General features: G+C 43.9%; 1 protein-coding gene, 1 non-coding gene and 1 pseudogene across 2 annotated transcripts; 2 read left to right on the forward strand and 1 right to left on the reverse strand.

Annotated features, from left to right (window-relative positions):
* Positions 1-26,322, forward strand: LOC145391262 (uncharacterized). Its single transcript, XM_080265938.1, has 5 exons — positions 1-120; positions 10,966-11,054; positions 14,952-15,190; positions 19,620-19,771; positions 25,552-26,322. Exons 1-5 carry the CDS (start codon positions 111-113, stop codon positions 25,617-25,619), a joined length of 558 nt encoding a protein of 185 aa, XP_080122064.1. The 5' UTR covers positions 1-110; the 3' UTR covers positions 25,620-26,322.
* On the reverse strand, positions 6,468-6,587 carry LOC145391281 (5S ribosomal RNA; annotated as a pseudogene).
* LOC145391297 (5S ribosomal RNA) lies at positions 10,677-10,795 on the forward strand. Its single transcript, XR_013895811.1, has one exon. It is a non-coding gene; the product is annotated as a 5S ribosomal RNA (ribosomal RNA).
* Positions 26,323-26,355: the final 33 nt, after the last annotated feature.

Here is a 26,355-nt window from a genome sequence, read left to right on the forward strand (position 1 = left end):
GGCAACTGTATGCCGCAGGCGCTAGCAAGTCTTCTAAAGAGCAGTGAGGCTGGACTAAAGGCTGCTGTTGTTTGTTTGTGTGCCTGTTTAACTACCAAACCTTCACAAAAATGCCAAAAGGTAAGGCAAGGTTGCTATTGAAGGCATGGACATGAGTAGAAGGCGTAGGGGGCTTGGACAAATCTGGGTGGAGAGTTATAATGCACGTATAAATAAGGAGGAAATGACAGCTAATTTATGGTGTCATCATTTTACCTAACATTTGATGTGAGGATGTGCCTTTGATTAATTGGTGTGTTTCCCAATATTACATGTGCTTCCTATTACTTTAGTTGCAACGTTCTTTTCTGTATTTCACATGCGTTTCACTATTACATGTGTCAGCCCTATGGTACTGTAGTTTAAGCTTGAAGTGTGTATGCAGTATGAGAATTACAGTTTCACGTGGGCTTTACTGTACAGGTGGTTGTTGTATATTTACGTTCCAGATTTTAGTAATTGCATGTGTCCTCCAATATTACATGTGCTTTCCAATATTACATATGCTCTCCAATATTACATGTGCCCATCAGGTGGCAGTGTGGTATAGCAGTTTTACTGGGTAATTTCCTGAGCCATAAAATTTGTGGGAAATCCTTAACCCCTAAAACGCGGCTGTGTACAGTCGATCTACCCCGAGTGGCGGGGTTGTATCGCGGTCTGAGTACCTGTAGGAAAATATTCGCCAAAAATCAGAGATTAACCCTAGAACATTATACTTGGTATGGCAGATAGTACTTACATTCAGCTTTCTCCAGAGACAGGTGTTGAGCCTTCGTGGACTACCCAAGGACTTGTGGAGACTTGCAAAGTTGGGTAACCAAATCTTCACTTTCACACCTCCAGCAACCCGGTTTCCCCTCTACCACAGCCTCATTCTGTCACAGTAAACTTTATACTACAACGTAAAGGTAGTTAGGAATCCGTATTTGTACAATAAGCACTGAAAATAAGGCTAAAATCAATGGAGCGTACGGCCGACATGCACTGTGGCGGCGGTCTTCCCGTCACTCAACAAACATTTCCATTTTCACAGCTAAAAACATGTATACTACATTATTTTCAATCATATTACTTCCCAAAAGATCACCATGGCGCGCTTTTTATTCTGCCTTACGTCCGCCACTTTATTCTCGTTCCTGTCGGGCGCTTGCACTGACTGGGAAGAGCTAGAACTCGCCATAATCTCACTTTGAAAGCCTGCAGTAAACTGACGCTAAACAGGGGCAAACCGTGAGAAAAAAAGCTAGTGTTACAACTGGGGAAACAAGCGTTTCCTAGTAGCATAAACTGCTTGTGAGAGGAGATCGCAGATTTACAGTTCTGAGCACTCAGAGCGCTGCCATGTATCACAGCCAGGCTGGCCAGGCCGTGGTGGGGGAGGGACGGGGGGAAAACGCGATATTTGGCAACAACTGAGGTCAGTAGTACAAAGGTAAAGTATGCTAGTTGTAGCTAGAGGGTGGTGGTACTGATAGACAATACCAGCTGGAGCCTGCTTGCCCGCGGTTATTCAAAATTTACTCAAATCGCAAACGCGACAATCCGCCGTCCTGTCCTTTGGGCCGACCGTCGCAAATGCGACGATCCGCGTTTAAGGGGTTAAGAAGACATAGGACCACCTCTTAAAAAAAAAAAAAAATGAATTTACAAACTGATTCAGTGACTTTGTAAAGGTGCACAGAAGCATGTTTTCAAGTAGCTATGAAGAGGATCCATCAATAAACAAATACAGTTGCATACGGGATAGGGTAAGTTTGTGTCGGGTAGCATAGAACAGGTTAGGTTAGCATAAAATAGAATAGGTTAGGTTACAGTAAGATGGGGTTGTTATGAAAATATTGATAAGATCTTTGATAAGGATAATTTCATTCTAAGGTCGTGTCCGTCTGTCTTCACGCACAAGGTTCTGAGATAATACGCTGTCAAGTCAATTTGCCATCAGACAATTCGCTGTCAAAACATGGACGATTCCCTGTCAGGACAATTCACACCCTGGACGATTCCCCGTCATTCTATAAATATATTTATTTTTGAATAATTAATACTTTAATAACTAATTTTCAGGGGGAGCTATCAAAGTCTATGTTCATTCAATAGCGTAGGCTTTGGATATCATTTATAAGTTGCACTTTTAGCCAATAATTAACCTGTTTCTACTTCGCTGTAGTCGACTTTGAATTATATTCTAGCGTCACCCGTAGCTGTCTTCATTAATTTTTATTGGTACTACAACATCCTGGGTATATTTCAAAATGACTCTGAAGAGGTACAAGTGTATATTCATCTCAAATGACAATATCCAACGTGTTATTCTGATCGGCCATAGTGGACGCAAACCGTGGGGAAAGATATGGCTGAGCCTCAACAGATGTCACTACATTTATTATAAAAACAACAAACCACCACCACTTTTAAAACTCGTATATTTAAAAGACTATTATAGTATGTAAATAAATGACGGGGAATCGGTCAGGCGAAAAGTCTTGACGGCGAATTATCTTGATATTGTTGTGACTGCGAATTGATTTGACGGCGAATTGTCCCGAAACCACACACAAGATGGTGTCCATTTGTAAACAAGCACCACTTTTTTTAAAATGCTTTTTACCACTCTTAAGAGAGAGAGAAATATATATATATATATGTACTGAAACTTGAAAATGCTATCAGAAACTACATAAAGAATCCCATGAAGAGCAAAGGTAAAGAAAAAACAGGAAAACTGCAAAATGAGATAGTTCTGTGTCTCCGTAAGGATTGCCAATTTGTGTTGCCTAAGGTGGTGTACCCTATTTTTTCCTCAGTTTTTTTTATTTTAACCCGACAGTTACAGCATTAGGTTTCATGGTCTACCCCCCTCCCTCATGTGCACAGAAAAGGGGGGGGGGGGGAATTCTCAAATAATTTTTGCTCTTATGAAATGAAAGAGCGCATGGAAAAGTAGCTATAAGAAGAACAAATATAAGTTCATTATTTACCTTAGTTCAGCCATAGTGAAATAATGAGGACATATTGGAGAAATATGTAGGACGCCCGTTTCAAAAAAAGCTTGCTCATATGATGTACATGGCAACTATCGGGTTAATAATTGTGACCATTTCTGTTGGAAATCACTATTTTTTTTTTTTTTTTTCCCTCACCTCACACCATCTTGAGAATCGCAAGTTTTCTTATACATTTTAAAGCTTTGGTGAAAAGTGTTCAAAATGCAGGCTATAAAAAATTGGCAAAAGTTCCAAGCCTGCATTCTCGTCCGTTAAGGAATTTCCCTGACACCTTTTCCTAAGTGACTTATTTTTCTGGTAAATTTGCTGTTTCAGACAACACCTCTGGAAGACAAAATTATATTTTTCCAACGGTTTTCGTTGTTTCATACGAATCTGACCTTCAGTCTTGAAACTCCTCTAAAGTGGGGAGGGCTTTGAAGATCAGGGAAAATGAGGGGTTAAACACCTGTAATTAGGATCTAGAGAAATTACTGTACCTGGCAGGAATGAAGCTGAAAACTCATCCAAAACATAACGAAACCGTTGGAAAAACATAATTTCACTGACCTAAAATCACATCTGAACAAAATTGAATTAACGAAACCAATAATTATCAAACCCTACCTAACCAGACCTAAAGAAATTGGAAGTGTTGTCCATAAGTGCAGTAATACCATTTTGCGTATTACACCTTGCCATCCTCTTCTGTGTTGCATAAACCATTCTATTTTCACCATACTCTGCATAAATGCTGTACAGATTTATATTCCTTAGCCGTATCCAAAAATAAATAGATAAGGAAGAGGTGTTTGGGAGCTTTCTTAACCATCAAGAATACGAGCCCTAGTTTACAGCAGGGGCTTCACAAGCAGTACACAGTTAATCTCTTCCCTTCAAGGCTAAGGGATGCATATGTTTAGATTTTATTGTAAATGATATCAACTGGGCAGAAAATCAGCTTACCCAAGCTTTAAAGAATCTGTTTATCTATCTGTCTGTCTGACAGTTTATCTATCTATCTGTCCATCCAGAGTCAGATGCCATACTGGTAATCCCGTAAGGGGTGGCCGTTTGTCTCTGAGTTAGTTGTTTTACGGGGAGAGGCACTAACCCTCTACCAACCCACTTGTTGACATGTAGGTAACACGTATGGGTTGGTTATGTGGTTACCACCCAGCTTTGCAAATGGTTTCCTGGCATACAGGAAACCATTAGGCTTGTCATTCAGTGTAGCCACCTGTAATGGAAAGAAAAGCAATAAAAAGTGACAGAATAGATGGGAGAAATAGGAAGAGAGGAGGGCAGACACAGAAAAAGAATGCTAAAAGTGAAGGAAGATGTAGGCAGCACTACATGAAGTGAGTGGATGATGGTCACCACCACCTACCATCAATTATTATTATCATTATTGTCCCCAAGTGGCATTAGCTACACAATAAACCCTAACCACCTCTCAGAGCCAAACCTTTACAGGTGTCCTCTGCCTAATCCTGCTATACCACCAAGCATCCAATGGGCTATGTGGCACTTATAACCAGATGTGGTGAAGGGATTCCAGGATTACATGAAACTGAGTGGATGGTGGATGCCATCAGCCACCAACCACCACAATACAAGTACAGTACTATAATACTAATATTAATAGTAACGGGTGACTTTACACTCTTCTGTCTTTCGTTCCTCTTACTTCTGCCGATGGGTGACACTACACTGAGTTACAAGCCAAATGGTTTCCTGTACAACAGGGAACCATTTACTATGCTGGGTGGTAACCATATAACCAAATTATGGCACCTGGTGGTTTAGTGGGTAATTAAGGCGCTCCAATCGGATTGAGCCGGTGAAGGTTTATATCCAAGGGGTGGTTGGGGTTTATTGCTCACGTAATGCCACTCAAGGATGAGTGAGGCTGGTCACTCTCATCTTAAATGTCAGGACCATCTTGCCTAGCCCCGGGCTCCTACGCTCCTCATGCAGTGAAGTATGATTGGATGATGGATGGATGGATGAACAGTCATAATAATAATTATAATAATAATCTATCTATCTGTCTATCTATTGCCAGACGCCTCAATCCCTTTCGGGTTGGCCACAAAAAAATCTCCTCCACGTCGCCCTGTCCCCTGCCATTCACTGCCCTGTTCCCAACTCACTCCCCTCTCTCTCATATACAGTACCTCTCCACCCCATCCCTCCATCTCATCCTCGGCCTCCCCCTCCCTCTCTCCCCCTCCACCTCACTCACATACACTCTCTTTGTGAGTGTTTCACCCTCCATCCTCTCCACATGGCCAAACCACCTTAGTGTATTCCTCCTAACGCTTCCTATCACATCCACACCACAACACTCCTTTATATCCTCATTTGTCAGCCTCTCTCTCCATGTGACTCCACAGGCTTCTCTTAAATAATTCATTTCCACTGCTCTCACTCTTGACTTGTGTCCTTCCAACAACGTCCAAGCTTCACTTCCATACGTTAGAGTTGATATCACAATACTGTCATGTAGTAACTTTCTCACTTCCATGCTCACTTCCCTGTTTCTTATCACTGCTTTCAAGGAACCAGCAACCTTTCTTCCCTGCTGTACCTTTTCAAGCACTTCACCCTCCAAACCTCCATCCTTACTCATCACACTACCCAAGTACTTAAACGCACTCACATTTTCCAATTCCTCACCATCCAACCTCGCTGTACATTCACTGACTTCACCTCTGTCAAAGACCATCACTTTACTCTTCCCTACATTCACCTTTAGATTCCGTTTCTTACTCTCCTAAACTCATCCACCAAGCCTTGCAGCTCCCCTTCGTCTTCACTCAACAACACAGTATCATCTACAAACAACAGTACAGGGAGTTTCCAAACACTATCCTCTCTCACCAGGGCCACTCCAACATCCAGTACCCAACCTTGTACCTCTTTTATTACCCCATCCATGTACAGATTGAACAACCATGGAGACATGACACATCCCTGTTTCAACCCAACCGTCAAAGAGAAAAATTCACTCAGTTCACCATCCACACGCACTGCAACCACCATCATACATACTCATCACAGCATTCAGCAACTTCCCATCCACTCCATATATTCTTAATACTTTCCACAATCCTTGTCTATCCACCCTGTCATGTGCTTTCTTCAAATCCATGAAAGCCACATTCAACTTCCCTTCTCTAGAAACTTTTCCACTAAAGATCTAAGAATGAATATCTGATCTACACAACCTCTTCCCTTCCTAAAGCCTCCCTGTTCTTCTCCAACTAATTCCTCTGTTCTTTCTCTAACTCTGTCAATAAGTATCCTACCATTCATCCATCCATCCATCTATTGCCAGACGCCATGTATCCCAAACGGCGTGGTCAAGGGCTTAGAGTTAATTGTTTTACAGGGAGGGGCACTAATCCTCCACCAACCCCACTTGACACGTAGGGATGCCAACAGCATCTGGTGTTCCCAGGCGGTCACCCATCCAAGTACTAACCAGACCCAAAGTTGCTTAACTTCGCTGATCGGATGGGAAGCGGTGTACTCACACTTCTTTTTCCCCTTTTACTTTGTACAAGGGAATAATTATACCTGACTTCCAATCCTCCGGGACTCTTACCTTCCTCCCAGGCCAATCTGCACATCTTCCTCATCCATTCTTTTACTATCTCTCCCCCATGCTTCAGCATTTCACCACACACTCCATCAATTCCTGGGGCTTTCCCTAATTTAACTTTCTTCATTGCTTCCACAACTTCTATCCTACTGGTTTCTTCCTGTCTTCTCACCTCCCTCCTTCTCCCAGCCATTCCCCAGCCACTTATACTTTCATTACTTCCATCCTCTATGTTCAACACTTCCTTAAAGTGTTTTCTCCATCTGCTCACTTTTTCTCCCTTCTCCACTTGTAATCTACCATTTTTATCTTTCACTCCCCTGCTAACTTCACTTCCACCCTGTCTTACTCTCTTCACCTCTTTCCAGAACATTTCCATACAGTCCCTCCACTTTACACTCAAATTCCTTCCAAATTCCTCATCCACTCTCTTCTTACTCTCTCTTACTAATCTTTTCCCCTCTCTCTTTCTACAAATAACTCTCTCTTCCGCCTCTCAACTTCTTCCACGCCCCTGTTTCTCATCCATTCGTTGTATAATAATAATAATAATGTACAGTAAAAGTCCTATTATTCGGCAGCTGATAATTATTCGGTAGATCCGACATTTCGGCAGTTTTGAGAAATAGTCCCATTTACGAAAATCTTTGATTGTTCGGCAGATGTCCGGAATCATCTCAGCAGTCCAGGAAGTGTTATCTGTGACTTGTAGGCCTAATGTTTCATTACACTTCTGTATGTTCACTAATTTCTATACTTTTTCAGACTCAGGTAGAGTATTGTATTGATTACAATATTGGATAGTATCATACAGTACAGTAACCACCCCCTCCAAATTAGCGAGGGTTATGTTCCAGGCCCCCTCGCTATTTCTTGAAATTCGTTCATTCTTAACGCCTTCCTGAAAGTGACATTTACTGGTAATTGCATAGCCCATGAACCACTGATACTGTAATGCATTACCCATAAATAAATGGTGGGTGTTAAATCAGTTTCCCCGTTGTTTTTAGCTGTACGGCTGTGACAGCTCTAGTATTTTTATTCCTCAGCATAATGGTGGAAGGGACTGTCCTGTTTAACTAAACCTAATCCAACCGAGTTTAACTGTACCTAATAATTTAACCATACCTAACCTAACCTAAAGTCAGAAAAATACTTAAAAATAAACTGGAGGAATATGAATTGCTAAGGTCTCTCTGATGAAAGTTAAACGTACATTTAGCACTCATTCTTTTGTTCGTTTTTGTGTTTAATGTGAAAGAGAGAGTATTGATGCAAACAGTAATACAGTATATCCCATTAACCCCTTAATAACCTCCGGCACTGAACAACCCTTTACAGTACCTATGTCAGTGATGTCAAGTTAGTGTGAGCTATAAAGAAAATTGAACAATTATGGGGAGGGAACGAAGGTCACTGGTATGTTTACACGACTCTACACTACGATTCCAAGCAGTCAGGCGGTCAGTTAATCTCAGATGTTTTCGCTCATTTGGTAAATGCTCCATAACTTTATCCATTTTTCCGTGACTCATAGCAAATCATAGCATGGGTTTAGGAAGCTAAATAACACATTGCTAGGTGATCCAGACGATTATCTTCACATCTTTAAGAAAAACAAATTGATTTCAGAAGAATGGAAGAAACTTACTCTACGTACTCAGAGAGGGATTAAATTTCTTCCATTTTCTTAAAGATGTGAAGATGATCGTCTGGCGCACCTAACAATGTGTCATTTAGCTTCCTAAACACATGCTATGATTCACGAGAGAAGTTACAAAGTTACGGTGCATTTACCAAATGGCCGAAAACATCTGAAATTAACCGAGCCTCTGACTGCTTGGAATCGTATCGTAGAGTCGTGTAAACATACCAGTGACCTTCATTCTCTTCCCATAATTGTTCACAGTTTTTTACTGTAATGGGTTGTTCAATGCCGGAGGTTATTAAAGGGTTAATGGAATACATTACTGTTTCCATCAATACTCTCCCTTTCACATGTAAACAAAAAAAACGAACAAAAGAATGAGTGCTAAATGTACGTTTAACTTTCATCAGAAAGACCTTACCAATTCATATTCCTTCACTTTATTTTATGCAATTTTCCGACTATTTTATTTTGTGTTTGGAATAAGTACTGTATACAGCACTCACTCCAAACATATTTGTTAAGCAACATTGGGTCTGGTTAGTACTTGGATGGGTGACCGCCTGGGAACACCAGATGCTGTTGGCATCCCTACGTCAAGTGGGGTTGGTGGAGGATTAGTGCCCCTCCCTGTAAAACAATTAACTCTAAGCCCTTGGCCACCCCGTCTGGGATACATGGCGTCTGGCAATGAATGAATGAATGAATGAATAAGTAGTGATGAGTTCACCAATACAAGTGATGTACTGAGCTGGTAGGTAATATTCCATATCATTTCGGCCATCCAGGAAGTGTTATCTGACGTGTATGCCTACTGTGTCATTACACTTGTGTATGTTCACCAATTTATATATATATTTCAGATTCAGGTATAGTACTGTATTGATTGCAGTATTGTACAGTATACAGTACTGTCTCCAAGCAGTTGTAATACCATAAGTGGTTATGACAGTGTTCACCAATATATTTAAGGTACTGAGTGAGTAGGTTTTTGATTATTCGGTAAATCCAATATCTCGGCATCATCTCAGTCCCATAGATGCCGAATAATGGGACTTTTACTGTATTAGTATTATTACTATTGTCCTTATGGAGTGGAGAGTTATGTGAGAGAGAGGAGTGTGCGCTCGGAGCATGGCAATGAAATGGCGGAGGACTGGCCGACATGGAGGCGATTTGTTTGTGGCCACCCCTTACAGGATGAAGGCGTCTGACAATAGATGTATAGATAAATAGATTATCCATATATATACAGTTTCTCATTATTCCTGCAAAGTCTCTATTATTACTATATCACTCTCCTCATAAATGTCAGAACCAACTTGCCTAACCCTGGGCTCCTACGTTCCTCATGGGGCAGTATAGGATTGGATGATGGATGGATGGATGTATCATTATCATTACTGTATACACAAAATTGTCATTATTCCTGCAAAGTCTGTTATTAATATTATTAAGGCATGAGTGACCAGCCTCACTATCCCGAGTGGCATTATGTACCGTAAGCAGTAAACCCCAACTGGTTCTCAGATGGTAATACAGTAAACCCTCATTATACAATGCCTCATTGTACAATATTTCGCTTATACAATGTCAAAATTTTAGTACCATATGCCCACTATACAATGGGAACGATTTGCAACAACAATGGATCATCCGCGGCTCAGTGAACAGCGAATGTGCAAACGTAACAAAAACGTCCTCACACTGTCGGCATTAGACCACACACACTTGTCCACCGGTCCAGCTTCATTAGCTAGCCCTGCCCAGCCAGCTAGCCCAGTCTTATCGATTGGTCCAGCCCCATCAGCCAGCCCCACCCAGCCAGCTAGCCCAGTCTCATCCGCCAGTCCAGACTCATCAGCCAGTCCCGTGCAGCCAGCCAGCCCTGCCCAGTCAGCCAGTTCTGCCAGTGATGAGTGAGGGCTGTGAGGCCCTAACTGTCCCTTAGCCTCGGAGGGGACATCAACAATCCTATTTACTTAAGTAATAGTAAGAACTACTGTATACTGTTATTTTCATGTTTTTCCCCTCTTTACTGTATTCATTATTAATGTGTTACTTTACATGTTTAAACATAAGGATATTTCATGTATGTGAGTGTTAAGGTGTGTGAATGTGCGAGTTTAGGCAGGTCTGGGAATGTATCCCCATTGACTACATGTTATAACAGGTTCATAATACAATGGATTGCTATACGATGGGGTTTTCAGGAACAGAACCCCATCGTATAATGAGGGTTTACTGTAATAATAACTAATAAGAGTAATCCATCCATCCATCCATCATCCAATCCTACATCGTCCCATGAGGAGCGTAGGAGCCCGGGGCTAGGCAGTTAGTCCCGAGATTTAAGATGAGAGTGAAATAATAATAATAATAATAATAATAAGCCAACGGCCATGCCACGTTGAGTACACCGCTTCCCGTCCGACCAGCGAAGTTAAGCAACGTTGGGTCTGGTTAGTACTTGGATGGGTGACCGCCTGGGAACACCATATGCTGTTGGCATAACGTTCTCCCTACGTGTCGAGTGGGGTTGGTGGAGGATTAGTGCCCCTCCCTGTAAAACAATTAACTCTGAGCCCTTGGCCACCCCGTTTGGGATACATGGCGTCTGGCAATGAATGAATGAATGAATAATAATAATAACAATAATAATAATACTGTATGATTTTCAGGAAGGTATAAGGGCAACAAGCGCCACTTCACAAACTTTGAGGCGATGGAGGAACAGAAGAAGAAGGAGGAGAAGGAACGACAGTGGAGGGTAAGTGGCAGGCAAGAAGGGGAGGGGAAAGGAAGAAGGGAGTGAAGAGAGGAAGGTAGGGAAAGGAGGGGGAGGGGAAAGGAAGGAGGGAATGAAGAGAGATAGGGAGGGAAAGGAGGGTAGGAAGGGAAAAAAGGGAGAGGAAAAGAGGGAAGGAAGAGGGGAAGGAGGGAGGGGGGGAAGGAAGGAGGGAATGAAGAGAGGCAGGGAAGGGAAGGAGGGAACGAAGAGAGGAAGGGAGGGAAAGGAGGGTAGGAAAGGAAGAGAGGAGGGGGAGGGGGGGAGGAGGGGGGGGGAAGATAAGAGGAAGGGAAGAGGATGAAGGTGGAAGAGGGGGAGGGAAGTGGGGAGGAGAGAAGGAGGGAGAATGAGAAGGGGCAAAAGAAGACAGCCTGAAGAAGGGAAGGAAGAGCTGAAAGAAGTGGGGGAGGGAGTAAGAAGATGAGTGGAAGAAAGGAAGGGACAAGTGAAACAGGAATAGAAGAAATGCCAAAAGAGGATGATTGGTAGTGAAAGAAGTAGGGAGGGTGAGGAATGTGAAGTAATGGAGGGGGGAGAAGGACAGGAGAAGGAAGGAAGGGAGGGAGAGTAGGAGGAAAGGAAGAGAGAGTGGAAGTGGGAAGAATGTAGGGATGGAGAGGGAGTTCATTCGTGTAAAAAGTAGCATCCCTTGGAGTGTATGTAGGGCCAGACACCAAGCTGCTTGACCCATGCCACTGCTAGGGATGGTGGTTACTTTCTGTAGTGTATTTTTCACCTGACAAAGATCCCAAACCCTTTCCTGTTCATTTGACGGCCAAGTGTGTCCAAGCATCTCAAAATGAACGGATCTTGAATTTCCTCTATGTAATTTTGTTTTTATTTTCTCTTGGAAGGAACAGTCATGTGGGCTTCTGGCCGTTGGTTCCATCATTATCATCATCATCATCATCCTGACCTCCTTTCTCATCTTAGGGCAGGGTGAGGAGTAGCAATGACCAGATAGCCCAGATTTGCCCAGTCCAATGGGCCAAACTTCCATTCACTCATCATTCAAGCCCCCAGAATCCTGGCTCTATTGGATACCCCAGAAACATTCACCACGTTCTGTAGCTTCACATAAATGTATCCGATTGAGTCAATCCAGACGCTGTCATGTTAAAAAGGGATGTCAAATCCCTGATCATGCACCTCTCCGCACAATATTCATCCATCTTCCTTGCATTAAAAAAAAAAAAAAAAAAAAAAAAGTGTAGTGTGATTTCAGATCTGATTTAACTAGTAACCGATCCTGCCATGTAACTAGCAAACCAAGGCCATCAAATTTCATGTAGTCCCAACATTATTCAAGTTTAGCCAAGGATGAGATGGAGGGATGGAGTGGAGAGGTATATGTGAGAGGGGTGTGTGAGCTGGGAGCATGGCAATGAAATGGCAGGGGACAGGGCGACATGGAGGCGATTTGTTTGTGGCCACCCCTTACGGGATTAAGGCATCTGGCAATAGATAGATTGATAGAAAATGACCCAGTTTCAGCAGATGAAAGCACACCAACTACCGGTTATGCCACCTACGATACATCATGTTTTTTTATTACTTCATTATTAAATTCAGGTCCCATTTTCAGAAAGAACAAGCAGGCAAGGAGTTTAATGCTGTTGATGTGAATGTGCATTGATGTGGAATGAAAGGGTTAAGAGAAGTACTTTTGGGATAGTTTTGCCATGTGGGATATTGACTAGGAGTGTGTGTGTGTGTGTGTGTGTGTGTGTGTGTGTGTAATTCACCAGGTCGGTCAGGATCACTTGATGGTCGTGATCGTCAGCTTTTACCCTCCCGGAAGGGAGCTGAGAGCTCATATAGTCCGATCTAAGGGCAAGGCTGTGACCTTCACACATGCACACACCCGTCCCCTTGCTCAAGGGGGACAGTAACCACCCACTTCGTCAGTGAAACTTTTCGCAACCTGAGCGAGGCGCGAACTCCCGTCCACCAGTTGGCAAGCGAGAACGTTACCACTGCACCAGCGAGCGGTGTGTGTGTGTGTGTGTGTGTGTGTGTGTGTGTGTGTGTGTGTGTGTGTGTGTGTGAAAGAGAGAGAGAGAGAAGGAGGAGGGGGAGATCATGGATGAGATGGAGGGATGAAATGGAGAATAGAGACTGACTAGAAGAGTGTATGTGTGTGAGAAGGAGGGGGAGACCAAGGATGAGATGGAGGGATGGAATGGAGAGATGTATGAGGGGGTGTGAGTTGGAGGGAGGGCAGTTATAAGGCAGAGAACAGGGTGACATGGAAGCTGTTTTAAGGTGTCTGGCAGTTGATAGAGATCGACAAGGAGAGACAGCAGTGAGAAAGATGAGGGAAAGTAAAAAATCGCAGTCACTTACAAATTGAATTGAGAGGGGGAGGAGCTGAAATAATGGGCTTTGATATTTACTCCTTTCTCTCTCTCTCTCTCTCTCTCTCTCTCTCTCTCTCTCTCTCGGATACGTTTACGTGAAACTACAGAACGTGGTGAAAGTTTTTTGGTGTATTAGATAGAGCCAGGATTCCGGGGACTTGAATGACGAGTGAATGGAAGCATGGCCTATTGGATTGGGCAAAATTGGGCTGTCTGGACATTGCTACATCTCACCCTGCCCTAGGGTGGGAAAGGAGGTCCGGATGATGATGATGATGATAATGAAAAAAAAGGATCACGAAAACTCATATAATGGAGCGAAAATAAAAGGTCGCGAAAATTCCTATAACCAAGTGAAAAAATAATGGTCCCGAAAACAGTGAAAGAAAGAATTGCAAAAACTCCTGTAACAGAGTACATAACCCAGGGGAGGAAATAGGGTTAGGGTAAGTGACTCTGCTGGCATCACCAAATTTGGATCTAAATTGCCCAGTCTCATATCATTGGTTTCTCATATAATGCATGCTTGTATAATGGGACCTTCCTGTGTTTAGGTTTCTATAGTCGCGGCGTACGACACTGAGGTTGTCATTATTGTACCCTGGCAAGCTACCATTCAAAAGTGCGTCCCGTTTCGTGTATAATATGAGACGCAAGTGATTTGTGTGTAATAAAATTCGTGTACACATGTAATATATTCGTGCATAATAATATGATTCGTGTATAATATGATACGAAATCAGGCGCACTTTTGAATGGTAGGTTGCCAGGGTGCAATAATGACAGCCTCAGAATCGTGCACCGCGACTATAGTAAGTTGAAGTCAGGATTGTGAAGGCTTGAATGATGAGTGAGTGAGAGTGTTGCCATTGAATTAGGCTTTATGTTCAGTTCTCCCTCTACAAGGATTCATCTGCAGTCTTCATCTCCCCATCTTTGAGTGGAAAAAGAGGTCAGGATGATGATGATGATGAATTGGGTGTGGTGTTGATTATAGTCGCGGTGCACGACTCTGAGGTTGTCATTATCGTACCCTGGCAACCTACCATTCAAAATTGCGTCCAATTTCATATCATATCATATGAACGAATCTTATTATGATGCACAAATATATTATCCACGAATATTATTATACACGAACATATTATACACGAATCATATTATTATGCACGAATGTTATTATACACGAACATATTCACGAATCATATTATTATGCACGAATATATTATACATGAATATTATTATACACGAACACATTATTCACGAATATTGTTATACACAAACATATTATACACGAATCACATGCATCTCATATTATGCACAAAATCAGACGCACTTTTCAATGGTAGGTTACCAGGGCACGATAATAGCAACCGCAGAGTCGGACGCTGCAACTATAGTTCTTCCTCTGTCAGGTTTCTTGTGTCTGAACCCTGTATTTCCCTGTCATTGAGGGGGAGTAGAGTTTAGGTGATGATGATGGCTAATGATCATTTTAACCCATTGTCGTCTCCAGAAAGAACAGGGAGAGACGGACAGCGAGGAGGAGGAGGAGGAGGAGGGCAAGAAGAAGGAGTCTGGGTCGTCCTCGAGTGAGTCCGAGAGTGAGAGCGGGGAGGAGGCGAAGGAGCAGAAGAGCAAGGGCGTAAGCAGCCTGATTGAGTGCGAGAATCCGAATCGAGTGGTGAATAAACCCAAGAAGGTGACCACTATGAACGCATCCACGGCCAAGGTGCAGCTCTCTCGACGGGAAAGGTACTGTATCTCTCTCTCTCTCTCTCTCTCTCTCTCTTTCTCTCTGAATAAACCCACAGAGGTGACTAATATGAACGCATCCACAGCAAAGGTGCAGCTCTTGCGACGGGAAAGGTACGGTATCTCTCTCTCTCTCTCTCTCTCTCTCTCTCTCTCTCATAGTAGAAGTAGTAGTAGTAGTACCAGTAGTAGTAGAAGTAGTAGTAGTAGTAGTAGTATTAATAGCTGTAAAAGTGGTGTAGTAGAAGTAGTAGTAGTAGTATTTGTAGTAGTAGTAGGAGAAGCAGTAGTAGTAGTAGTAGTAGTAGAAGCAGTAGTAGTAGTAGTAGAAGCAGTAGTAGTAGTACTAGTAGTATTTGTAGTAGTAGTAATAGTAAAAGCAGCAGTAGTAGAAGTAGTAGTAGTAGTAGTAGAAGCAGTAGTAGTAGTACTAGTAGTATTTGTAGTAGTAGTAATAGTAAAAGCAGCAGTAGTAGAAGTAGTAGTAGTAGTAGTATTTGTAGTAGTAGTAGAAGCAGTAGTAGTAGTAGTAGTATTTGTAGTAGTAGTAGTAGAAGCAGTAGTAGTAGTATTTGTAGTAGTAGTAGTAGTAAAAGCAGCAGTAGTAGAAGTAGTAGTAGTAGTAGTAGAAGCAGTAGTAGTTGTAGTAGGCCTAGTCATCACCTTGCACTTATGGATGAGATGGATATACAGTAATAAAAATAGTAATTGTAATACAGTTGAGTTGCGTATTTAATTTTCCCCACTACAAGGTCTGTTATGATGTGGCAGGGGTAAACCAGTTCTGCTGTCGGGCCCTGCTGCGGATGTCACTGATTGCGTTGCGCAGTTGACCCTTGTGCGGTGTGGTGCGGTGAGGATCTGTCCGTTCTCCCCTTTGGGGCTAAGATGCGAATGAATGTGTTTGAATGGATGAGTAAATGGGGAGTGTGTCGTCCTGTCTCGGCTACCTCCCTTTCCTTGGGGGAAGCAGCCTAGGTATATAGATAGATAGATAGACAAGGTCAGAGTTCACCTTTTAACATACCCTTCAGTTCACATCATCCCTTGTAACTTCCCTTCAGTTACAGAATTACTATTAAGCAGTGAAATGGCGGGGGACAGGGCGACATAGAGGCGATTTGTTCGTGGCCACCCCTTATGGGATTAGAGCATCTGGCAATAGATAGGTAGATCATTGTTAGATATTAAAATGTCCATTCTGAGTCCACAGCTTCATAAAATGGAAATAATTACTCCCCTCAGTGTCTCTCTCCCCCAGACTACCCAGCCACCTTCCTCCTTCCCCCACAAGCCCTGTCACTCAGCCACTTGTTTCCTGGCTCATACTAAATACCACAGTGGTGCAGCAATTGATTTTTACTTCCCAAGTCAGGAGCGTTGTGTGGATGTGGATGTTATAGGAAGCGTTAGGAGAAACACACTGAGGTGGTTTGGCCATGTGGAGAGGATGGAGAGTGAGAGACTGACGAGGAGAGTGTGAAGGAGCGTTGTGGTGTGGATGTGGATGTGATAGGAAACATTAAGAGAAACACACTGAGGTGGTTTGGCCATGTGGAGAGGATGGAGAGTGAGAGACTGATGAGGAGAGTGTGAAGGAGCGTTGTGGTGTGGATGTGGATGTGATAGGAAGCGTTAGGAGAAACACACTGAGGTGGTTTGGCCATGTGGAGAGGATGGAGAGTGAGAGACTGACGAGGAGACTGTGAAGGAGCGTTGTGGTGTGGATGTGGATGTGATAGGAAGCGTTAGGAGAAACACACTGAGGTGGTTTGGCCATGTGGAGAGGATGGAGAGTGAGAGACTGACGAGGAGAGTGTGAAGGAGCGTTGTGGTGTGGATGTGGATGTGATAGGAAGCGTTAGGAGAAACACACTGAGGTGGTTTGGCCATGTGGAGAGGATGGAGAGTGAGAGACTGACGAGGAGAGTGTGAAGGAGCGTTGTGGTGTGGATGTGGATGTGATAGGAAGTGTTAGGAGAAACACACTGAGGTGGTTTGGCCATGTGGAGAGGATGGAGAGTGAGAGACTGACGAGGAGAGTGTGAAGGAGCGTTGTGGTGTGGATGTGGATGTGATAGGAAGTGTTAGGAGAAACACACTGAGGTGGTTTGGCCATGTAGAGAGGATGGAGAGTGAGAGACTGACGAGGAGAGTGTGAAGGAGCGTTGTGTGGATGTGGATGTGATAGGAAGCGTTAGGAGAAACATACTGAGGTGGTTTGGCCATGTGGAGAGGATGGAGAGTGAGAGACTGACGAGGAGAGTGTGAAGGAGCGTTGTGGTGTGGATGTGGATGTGATAGGAAGTGTTAGGAGAAACACACTGAGGTGGTTTGGCCATGTGGAGAGGATGGAGAGTGAGAGACTGACGAGGAGAGTGTGAAGGAGCGTTGTGGTGTGGATGTGGATGTGATAGGAAGTGTTAGGAGAAACACACTGAGGTGGTTTGGCCATGTGGAGAGGATGGAGAGTGAGAGACTGACGAGGAGAGTGTGAAGGAGCGTTATGGTGTGGATGTGGATGTGATAGGAAACGTTAGGAGAAACACACTGAGGTGGTTTGGCCATGTAGAGAGGATGGAGAGTGAGAGACTGACGAGGAGAGTGTGAAGGAGCGTTGTGGTGTGGATGTGGATGTGATAGGAAGCGTTAGGAGAAACACACTGAGGTGGTTTGGCCATGTGGAGAGGATGGAGAGTGAGAGACTGACGAGGAGAGTGTGAAGGAGCGTTGTGGTGTGGATGTGGATGTAATAGGAAACGTTAGGAGAAACACACTGAGGTGGTTTGGCCATGTGGAGAGGATGGAGAGTGAGAGACTGACAAGGAGGGTGTATGTGAGTGAGAGAGGGAAGGGGAGGCCAAGGATGAGATGAAGGGATGGAGTGGAGAGGCATATCAGAGAGGGGGGTGTGAGCTGGGAGCAGGGCAACATGGAGGTGATTTGTTTATGGCCATCCCTTACGGGATTGAGGCTTCTGGCGATAGGTAGATAGATAGAAATCAGATTATGAAGCAAGAAGACCAACGTAATGTGGGCATACTTGGCGGAACATATATCGCCGCTGGGATGGGTCTCTCACATCTCACTATAGTCATTTTGCCTTAATTTGGCCCAGATTTTCATCCTCTTGTATCATATTTTACATGGCACAGCGGCAGAAAAAGGCAGTGCTATGGCTATATATCCTTTCCTTGGCACGTCTTCATAACTAGCATCATGTTGTAGTGTCAGTCTATTTTGTAGTGTCAACCAAATTTTTTTCCTGTTGTATCTTATTTCACATGGCACAGTGGCAGAAAAAGGCAGTACTATGGCTGTATATTCTTTCCATGGCATTTCTTCCTAACTGGCATCATATCGTAGTGTTAATCTATTGTCACAACTCAGCACTCAGAAGGGAAGATGGCAATTTTAGGCCAAGTTAGAGTACCGTATTTAAAAAAAAAAAAAAAAAAAAAGGCAGGGCAGTGAAATGGCGGGGACAGGCCGACATGGAGGCGATTTGTTTGTGGCCACCCCTTACGGGATTAAGGCGTCTGGCAATAGATAGATAGATAGTTCATGATTGTGTTATTGTGGACCTGTTTTTCTCACCGAGGTCATATGTGGTTGCCTTTCCTGCCAGACTTTTTGTTCTGTTGCATGAGTTTGCATAACCACTTTTTCTAGGGCCCTGTGGTGGTGGCCATCATCCATTCACTTGATGTAGTACTGCCTACTTCTTCCTTCACCTTTATCTTTTTTTTTATTTTTCCTGTCACTTTTGTTACTCTTCTTTCCTTTTCAGGTGGATTTACATTGAGTGACAAGCCTTATAGTTTCCTGTAAGCCAAGAAACCATCTACAGCGCTGGGTGGTAACCACATAACCAACCCATACGTGTTCCCTACGTGTCAACAAGTGGGTTGGGGGAGGGTTAGTGCCCCTTCCCGTAAAACAACTAACTCAAAGACAAATAGCCATCCCTTACAGGATTATGGCGTCTGGCTATAGTAGGCTGGCTGTCAGTCATGAGTTGCATTGTAAATGTGGCATTATGTGTCACTGTACTGTCCATTGATGGTGATGATGGTAAGAAGAAAAAGTTGGATGATGATACAGCAATAACAGTAATAATAATAATAATAATATCTGTCTAACTATCTATTGCCAGATGCCTTAATCCTGCATAGGGTTGCCACAAACAAATCGCCTCCATGTCGCCCTGTTCCCCGCCATTTCACTGCCCTGCTCCCAGCTCGCACCCCCCCCCCTTCTCTCGTATACCTCTCCACTCCATCGCTCCACCTCATCCTTGGCCTCCCTATCCCTCTGCCCCCCTCCACCTCACTCACATACACAATCCTTGTCAGTCTCTCACTCTCCATAATACTGTAGCTGACAATCCTCCCCATGCACTCCCCTAACAGTCTTTCCTTGCCCACAGGGAGGAGATAGAGAAGCAGCGAGCGACCGCCCATTATCGAAAGCTTCATGCCGAGGGACGCACTGAAGAGGCACGGCAGGATTTGGCACGATTGGCTATTATTCGACAACAGAGGGAAGAGGCAGCCAAAAAGAAAGACGAGGAGAAGAAAGGTGAGGAAAGAGGAGGAGGAGAAGGGTAAAGGAACTGAGAAAAAGAGAAGGTGAGGCAAGAGCCAATAGAGAAGGAAGAGAAGAAAGGTGAAGGAAGAGCAAGTAGAGATGGAAGAGAAGAAAAGTGAGGGAAGAAGTGGAGGAGGAGGGGGTGAGGGAAGAGCAAGTAGAGATGGAAGAGAAGAAGGTGAGGAAAATGGAAGAGGAGGAGAAGAAAGGTGAGGAAGATGGAAGAGGAGGGGGAAGGTGATTGTAACTGAAGAGGAAGAGGAGGAGGAGAAGATGAGGGAAGAGGAAATGGAGAAGAAAGATGAGGAAAGAATGGGAGAGGAGGAGAAGGAAAGTGAAGGAAACCAAAGAAGAGCAGGAGGAGGAGGGGGGAACTGAAGAGAAGGTGAGAGAAGAGAAAGTGGAGAAGAAAGGTAAGGGAAGAGGGAGAGGAGGAGGAATGGGAGGGAATGAAGTGTTGGAGATGACGATGAGGGGAAGAAAAGTGAGGGGAGAAGAAACGAAGGAAGGTGAAACAGAGAGGAAGAGAAGAAGAGGGTTGGTGAGGAGAGAGGGGTTCATTCCTTTCATAACATCACCCATGGGAAAGTGACTGGCCACTGAACTATCTAGACATATCCACCTAACCTCTTCCCTGTGCTGTAGATGGGACAAGAAAGGATGATGGAGCTACATGGAGAGAGTGAGACAAGACAAACACGGAAGTAATGGAGTGTTGTGGTGTTGGTGTAATGAAAAATGTCAAGGGAAATGCTTTGAGATGGTTTGGTCATGAGCAGAGGGTGGAGACTGACTAGAGGAGTTTATGTGAGTGAGGAGGAGGGGGAAGTGAAGGATGAGATGGAGGGATGGGGTGGAGAGATACTATATATTGTATAAGAGAGAGGGGAGGATGAGTTGGAGGGAGGGCAGATAAATGGCAGAGGACAGAGTTATGTGAAAGTATTTTGCCTGTGACCACCCATTATGGGATTAAGGCATCTGGCGGTAAATGAATAGAGATGGATTGATTCTTAGTACTGTCACTTATCTGGCACATAAGTCTTAAGAAAATGAGATGTGGACATTGATGAGGCCAGGGAATTGACAGGGGATTGAATGGGTTGGATGGATTATGTATGAAGGAGCAGGTTGTAGCACCAGTTGAACTTGGCACAACTCTTGGGTGGAAGCTGGTGATAGGGAGAGCTGGAACTCTTGTCTCACCAGCCCTCAGAAGTGGCTCCTGACCATCCCCTATTGCTGACCTGTTTCAGTGTTTCAGTAGCATGGAAGAGTAGCCCAGCATGTTCTCCTCTACATTTTCCTCTAACTGTCTACATTAAACTACATGCACATTATACACCACACCTCCAGTATCAAAATTTATCAAAAAAGTCAACCAAACACCCCATGGGGAGGGACCATTAATGCCCCCATCATCCACCCATCTCTGAGTGACAGCCAAGTGCATAGAACAATTGTCTCCCCTATCCATTTATTTTTCCAATATTTGTGTCCTTTCTTATAATATACTCCGTTGAACACCCTCTCTTCCCCTAAACCTCACCCCTTCCTCACTGATAGTCAGCTGTCTGAGGTGGCAGATAGCAAACTCTTCTTATCCTCTGTGTCTGTTCCCAGCTCTCTGATTATCACAGAGTCTTTAATATCTTGTGTTTCTAAAGTTTTTCAGTCTTAGGGGAGAAAGTTTTATGCACCTCTCCTATCATAACCTTTTTGATCACCAGTATGGGTTCCACCAAGGATGCTTCGCTGGTGACCTTCTCACCTTCCTTTCTGAATCCTGGTCATCCTCCTTTTGGGTCTTTGACAAAAGCTTTGCCACAGCAGTTGACATCTCTAAAGCTTTTGACTGAGTGTGGCATAATCTTTAATTATAAAACCATCCCCTTACAATTTCTATCCTCCTGTATGTGCCTTGATCTCTAGCTTCCTTTCTGGTCATTCTATAGCTGTTGTTGTAGGACACTGTTCTTCATCAAGAGCTGTCAAGTGGTGTTGCTCAGGGTTCTGTCCTGACACCAACTCTTGTCCTTCTTTTCATTAATAATTTGAGCTACAAATCTAATCCCATCTAGTCATATGTTGATGACTCCACCCTCCACTTCTCCATCCGCTTTTCGCAGCGTCTATCACGACTGGTATTTCAGCAGTCATGGGATGAGTCTATGGCACTTAACTTCTGGCTTGACTCATATTTCTGACAGGTGAAAGAAACTTTGTTATCTTTAATGCATCCAGAATTCATTTCCTACACCTCTTGACCCACTAAATTCTTCTGGAGGAGTATCCTTTAACATTCAGCAATATGCAGCTCAGTCCTTCATCTTCTATCAGTATTGTACTTTGGGATTTTATTTTCTTGGGACAGATCATGGAAAGATATTACCTCTCTTGAAAAATCTGCTTCCAAGAGATTGGGTGTGCTAAGCCAGCCCCATTGCTTTCTTTACTCCTGTACAGCTGTTGACTTTGTACAAGTCTTATTTGCCTCTGTATGGAGTACAACGTGCTTGTGTGAGGCGGCTTCCCACATACTGCTCTTGAAAACAGGGTGGAGTCAAAGGCTTGTCATCTCACCAACCCCTTGTACTGACACACACACACACACGCACATGTTCTCTCTCTCTCTCTCTCTCTCTCTCTCTCTCTCTCTCTCTGTTGCATCTCTACTATCGCCACTTCCATGGTGACATCTTTTCAGAACTGTATGCTTGCACTCCTTCCCCATTATGGTGGACACACAGCACCCATTAGGAAGCAAACTCACCCCTTCTCTGTCCAACTATGTAATGCAAGAGCTAAAGATGCTCTCATTCACTTATGTATGCAATGCGTCAACTCTGGAACTGTCTTCTTGAGTGTGTATTTCCCTCTGTTTATGACCTCCAATTTTTAAAATGCAGTGTGTCCAAGCATCTTAAAGCAAATAGGTCTTGATTTGACTCTCTCTCTCTCTCTCTCTCTCTCTCTCTCTCTCCAGTGAATAGCTTTGCAGTCTTCAAGTCTTTGGTTCCTTTTTCATTGCTTTAAAAAAAAAATTGGTTTACAACACCTTTTAACTTGATTCTATATTGATTCTCTCCAGCACATAATGTGAAGTGTATCCATAGAAGAATAACTTGGTGGTAGGTGGGGGCGCTCACCATCCACTCACTCAGTGCAGTGCCGCTTTGGGTGGCTGCCCTTTTCTCTCTGCCTTCCTTCCTCTTCTGGTTGTCTTTCCTCGTCCTTCTGCCTATGGGTGACTTTACACTCCTCCTTGTGTCTTTCCTTCATTCTTTCCTCTTCCTTCTGCCTGTGGGTGACTCTACACTGAGTGACAAGCCAAATGGTTTCCTGTACACCAGGAAACCATTTACTACGCTGGGTGGTAACCATATAACCAAATTATGGCGCCTGGTGATTTAGTGGGTAATTACGGCGCTCCAGTCGGATTGAGCCAGTGCAGGTTTATATCCAAGGAGTGGTTGGGGTTTATTGCTCACGTAATGCCACTCAGGGATGAGTGAGGCTGGTCCAACTTGCTTAGCCCAGGGTTCCTGTGCTCCTTGTGGGGCGACATAGGATTGGATGATGGATGGATGGAATGCCTGAAGAGATACAGTATATGCAGATATTTAGGACTGTAAACTGGGGCTGGGGTTGAGGAAGTGTGAACAGTGTGTGAAGGAATGTCTGGCGTTGTTTTTATGGTTATACTCTTAATAGGTCTCCCTGTTTTATACTTTCTTGTTGCTTGTTTATTTATGTTTTATTTTACATGAAAGACTGACAAGGAGAGTGTATGTAAATGAGGTGGAGGGGGGAGAGGGAAGGGGAGGCCAAGGATGAGATGGAGGGATGGAGTGGAGAGGTATATGAGAGAGCAGGGTGTGAGCTGGTAGCAGGGCAGTGAAATGGCCAGGGACAGGGTGACATGGAGGCGATTTGTTTATGGCCACCCCTTACGGGATTAAGGCGTCTGGCAATAGATAGATAGAAGAGAGAACCTGTATTTTTTACACAGGAAAAATCATCAGAGAAATTACCAATATGCCGGGAATCGAACCCGGGACTCTCAGGTGAGAGCCAGGCAGCATACCACTACACCACGACCAGGTAAAAGTTAACTCACGTTGTCACAATCTTGTAACCAACGGCCCTCCGCCCCCACTGTGGGCCTGAAGAGGATGAGTTAACCCCCTGGCACTCGGTAAAGTAAGCATATACTTGCCCGAGTGCCAGGGGGTTAACTCATCCTCTTCATGCCCACAGTGGGGGGCGGAGGGCCATTGGTTACAAGATTGTGACAACGTGAGTTAACTTTTACCTGGTCGTGGTGTAGTGGTATGCTGCCTGGCTCTCACCTGAGAGTCCCGGGTTCGATTCCCGGCATATTGGTAATTTCTCTGATGAATAGATAGATAGATTGTATTTTTTTGTGAATTATATTATATCTCCTAATTCCATCCATAGGTAGGAAAAACTGTTATGATGTTGACTGAAAGAAATAATTTGAGTCAGAGATGAATATTCAGAGTCTGCAGATAGATAAAGGTGGCAGAAAAATTTGTTGAAAGATAGATAGATAGTTGGCAATGAAAGTCCTTGAAAGTGAGATTGAGAGTATGGTTGGAAAAGTCTGGCAATGTATTAGTGAGAATATGATGGTGAGGAGGAGGAGGAGGGATATTTGAAGGAATGAGAAATCTATGAAGACAAAGTACCCTAAATGCAGTTTTGTTGTGGCTGTCCCCCATCTAAGGGGTCCCATGAGGGGGCAAGGCACTGGATGTGATATATGTCTACATTTTTAAAGGCCTTGGTCATACATGCATATGGAAGTTTTTTTTTTTAAGTAACAGTGATTCAGGATGTTGTGCTGCCCCAAAACCACTGTTGTTCCGCCAACAAGCTGGTTGGGCAAGGTTTTATTACCATTGTTATTAGTATTAGTATTATTATAATGTATTTTTTCACTCTCATCTTAAATGTCAGGACAAACTTGCCTATCCAAGGGCTCCTACGCTCCTTATGGGGCGACGTGGGATTGGATGATGCATAGATAGATGGATTTCTTTACTTTTCTCATCCCTTACTATACCTAGGGCTTTGGGTTTGAATTTAGAGTCTTTCTTCTAGACCAGGTGCCATCCAAGGCTAGAAAGTGCAGCCTATCCTTGGGCATTGATTGTGTGGAAGAGACATGTACAGCAGTGTCAGCCCAGACTTTTGAGTGTATGTAGTTGAGTTTCCTGCCTGTAGTGCTGTACAGGGCTGGCTGCTGGACTTTTGACCACACACCACTCTCATGATTTACCCTTTACTGTAATGTTACCCAGATTTTCATCTTTTTTCATCTTATTTCATGTATTCCAGTGGCACAGAAAAGACAGTGAAGTGGCTGTACATCTTTTCCATGCACTTCTTCATGACTGGCATCATATTCCAGTGTTAACCTGATCCTATAACTCAGCATGGAAGGTAGAGAGATGACAATTTTAGGGCAAGTCAGAATAAAAAGAATATATTACCTGAGGTGGAGGGCGGGAGAGGGAGGGGAAGGCCAAGGATGAGATGGAGGGATGGAGTGGAGAAGTATATGAGAGAGGGGGGTGTGAGCTGGGAGCAGGGCAGTGAAATGGTGGGGGACAGGGCGACATGGAGGCGATTTGTTTGTGGCCACCCCTTACGGGATTAAGGCGTCTGACAGATAGATAGATAGAATACGTCCTGGGAATGATGATGGCTAATGTTGTAATTCTCGTCTACTTTTCTCGCCACAGCCAAGGAAGCAGCAGCAGCGAATAAGAGGGAACAGGTGGCCCGAGCCCTCAACAAAAAGAAGACCTGATCCCCTGCGCCCCATCCCCACCCCTACCTCCACCACCATCACCACCATTACTACCACCATCATCGTTCTGCTCTAGCCTAGCATTTTAGTCTGTTTGTGCCACGGTACTCCATCCCAGCCAACTTGTCTGCAGAGTCACTCGTAATACCCACCTTTAATTGACTAAAAATCCTTCAAATTGGTAAAATGGTGATCTGTGGTACTATATCTATCTCTATCTATAGCCCAACACCACTGTCCTGTAAGGGGTGGCCGTTTGTCTTTGAGTTAGCAGTTTTATGGGGAGGGGCACTAACCTTCCACAACCCACTTGTTGACACACAGGGAACACATATGGGTTGGTTATATGGTTACCACCCAGCATTGCAAGTGGTTTCCTGGTTTACACCTATGTTTTTATTGGTAGAAATATCACTGACCTTCAATAATTCTTTGGTGGTGTCTGTGTGCAACTCTAGGGGCAGGTTGGCTGGTGTGGAGTATACCAGGCAGTTATAATCAGCTGAGGGAACACTTCTTGAACTGGTGGGGTCAGATTAGGCCTCCATTAATCATCATCATCAACCAGACATCCTTTCTCATCCTAAGGTGGGGTTAGGATTCATTACCCCATCATTGCAAGAAGCCTCCCTCAAGAGTAAATTTGTCTAGAGGTAGTAAGAAATCATTTAACGGATGTCACCATATTAAAGGCTTGAGTCTAGGGCCATTGTATGCTTATCCCTTGTAGCCTCAA

This window comes from Coenobita brevimanus, chromosome 17, assembly GCF_032717465.1.
Source record: "Coenobita brevimanus isolate Jiangsu-jjx chromosome 17, ASM3271746v2, whole genome shotgun sequence".
NCBI lineage: Eukaryota > Metazoa > Arthropoda > Malacostraca > Decapoda > Coenobitidae > Coenobita > Coenobita brevimanus.

Coding starts and splice junctions, on each gene's coding strand:
- LOC145391262 (XM_080265938.1), top strand. Junction 15,191..19,619: donor CAGCTCTCTCGACGGGAAAG/GTACTGTATCTC, acceptor CCTTGCCCACAG/GGAGGAGATAGAGAAGCAGC. Junction 19,772..25,551: donor GAAAGACGAGGAGAAGAAAG/GTGAGGAAAGAG, acceptor TTCTCGCCACAG/CCAAGGAAGCAGCAGCAGCG.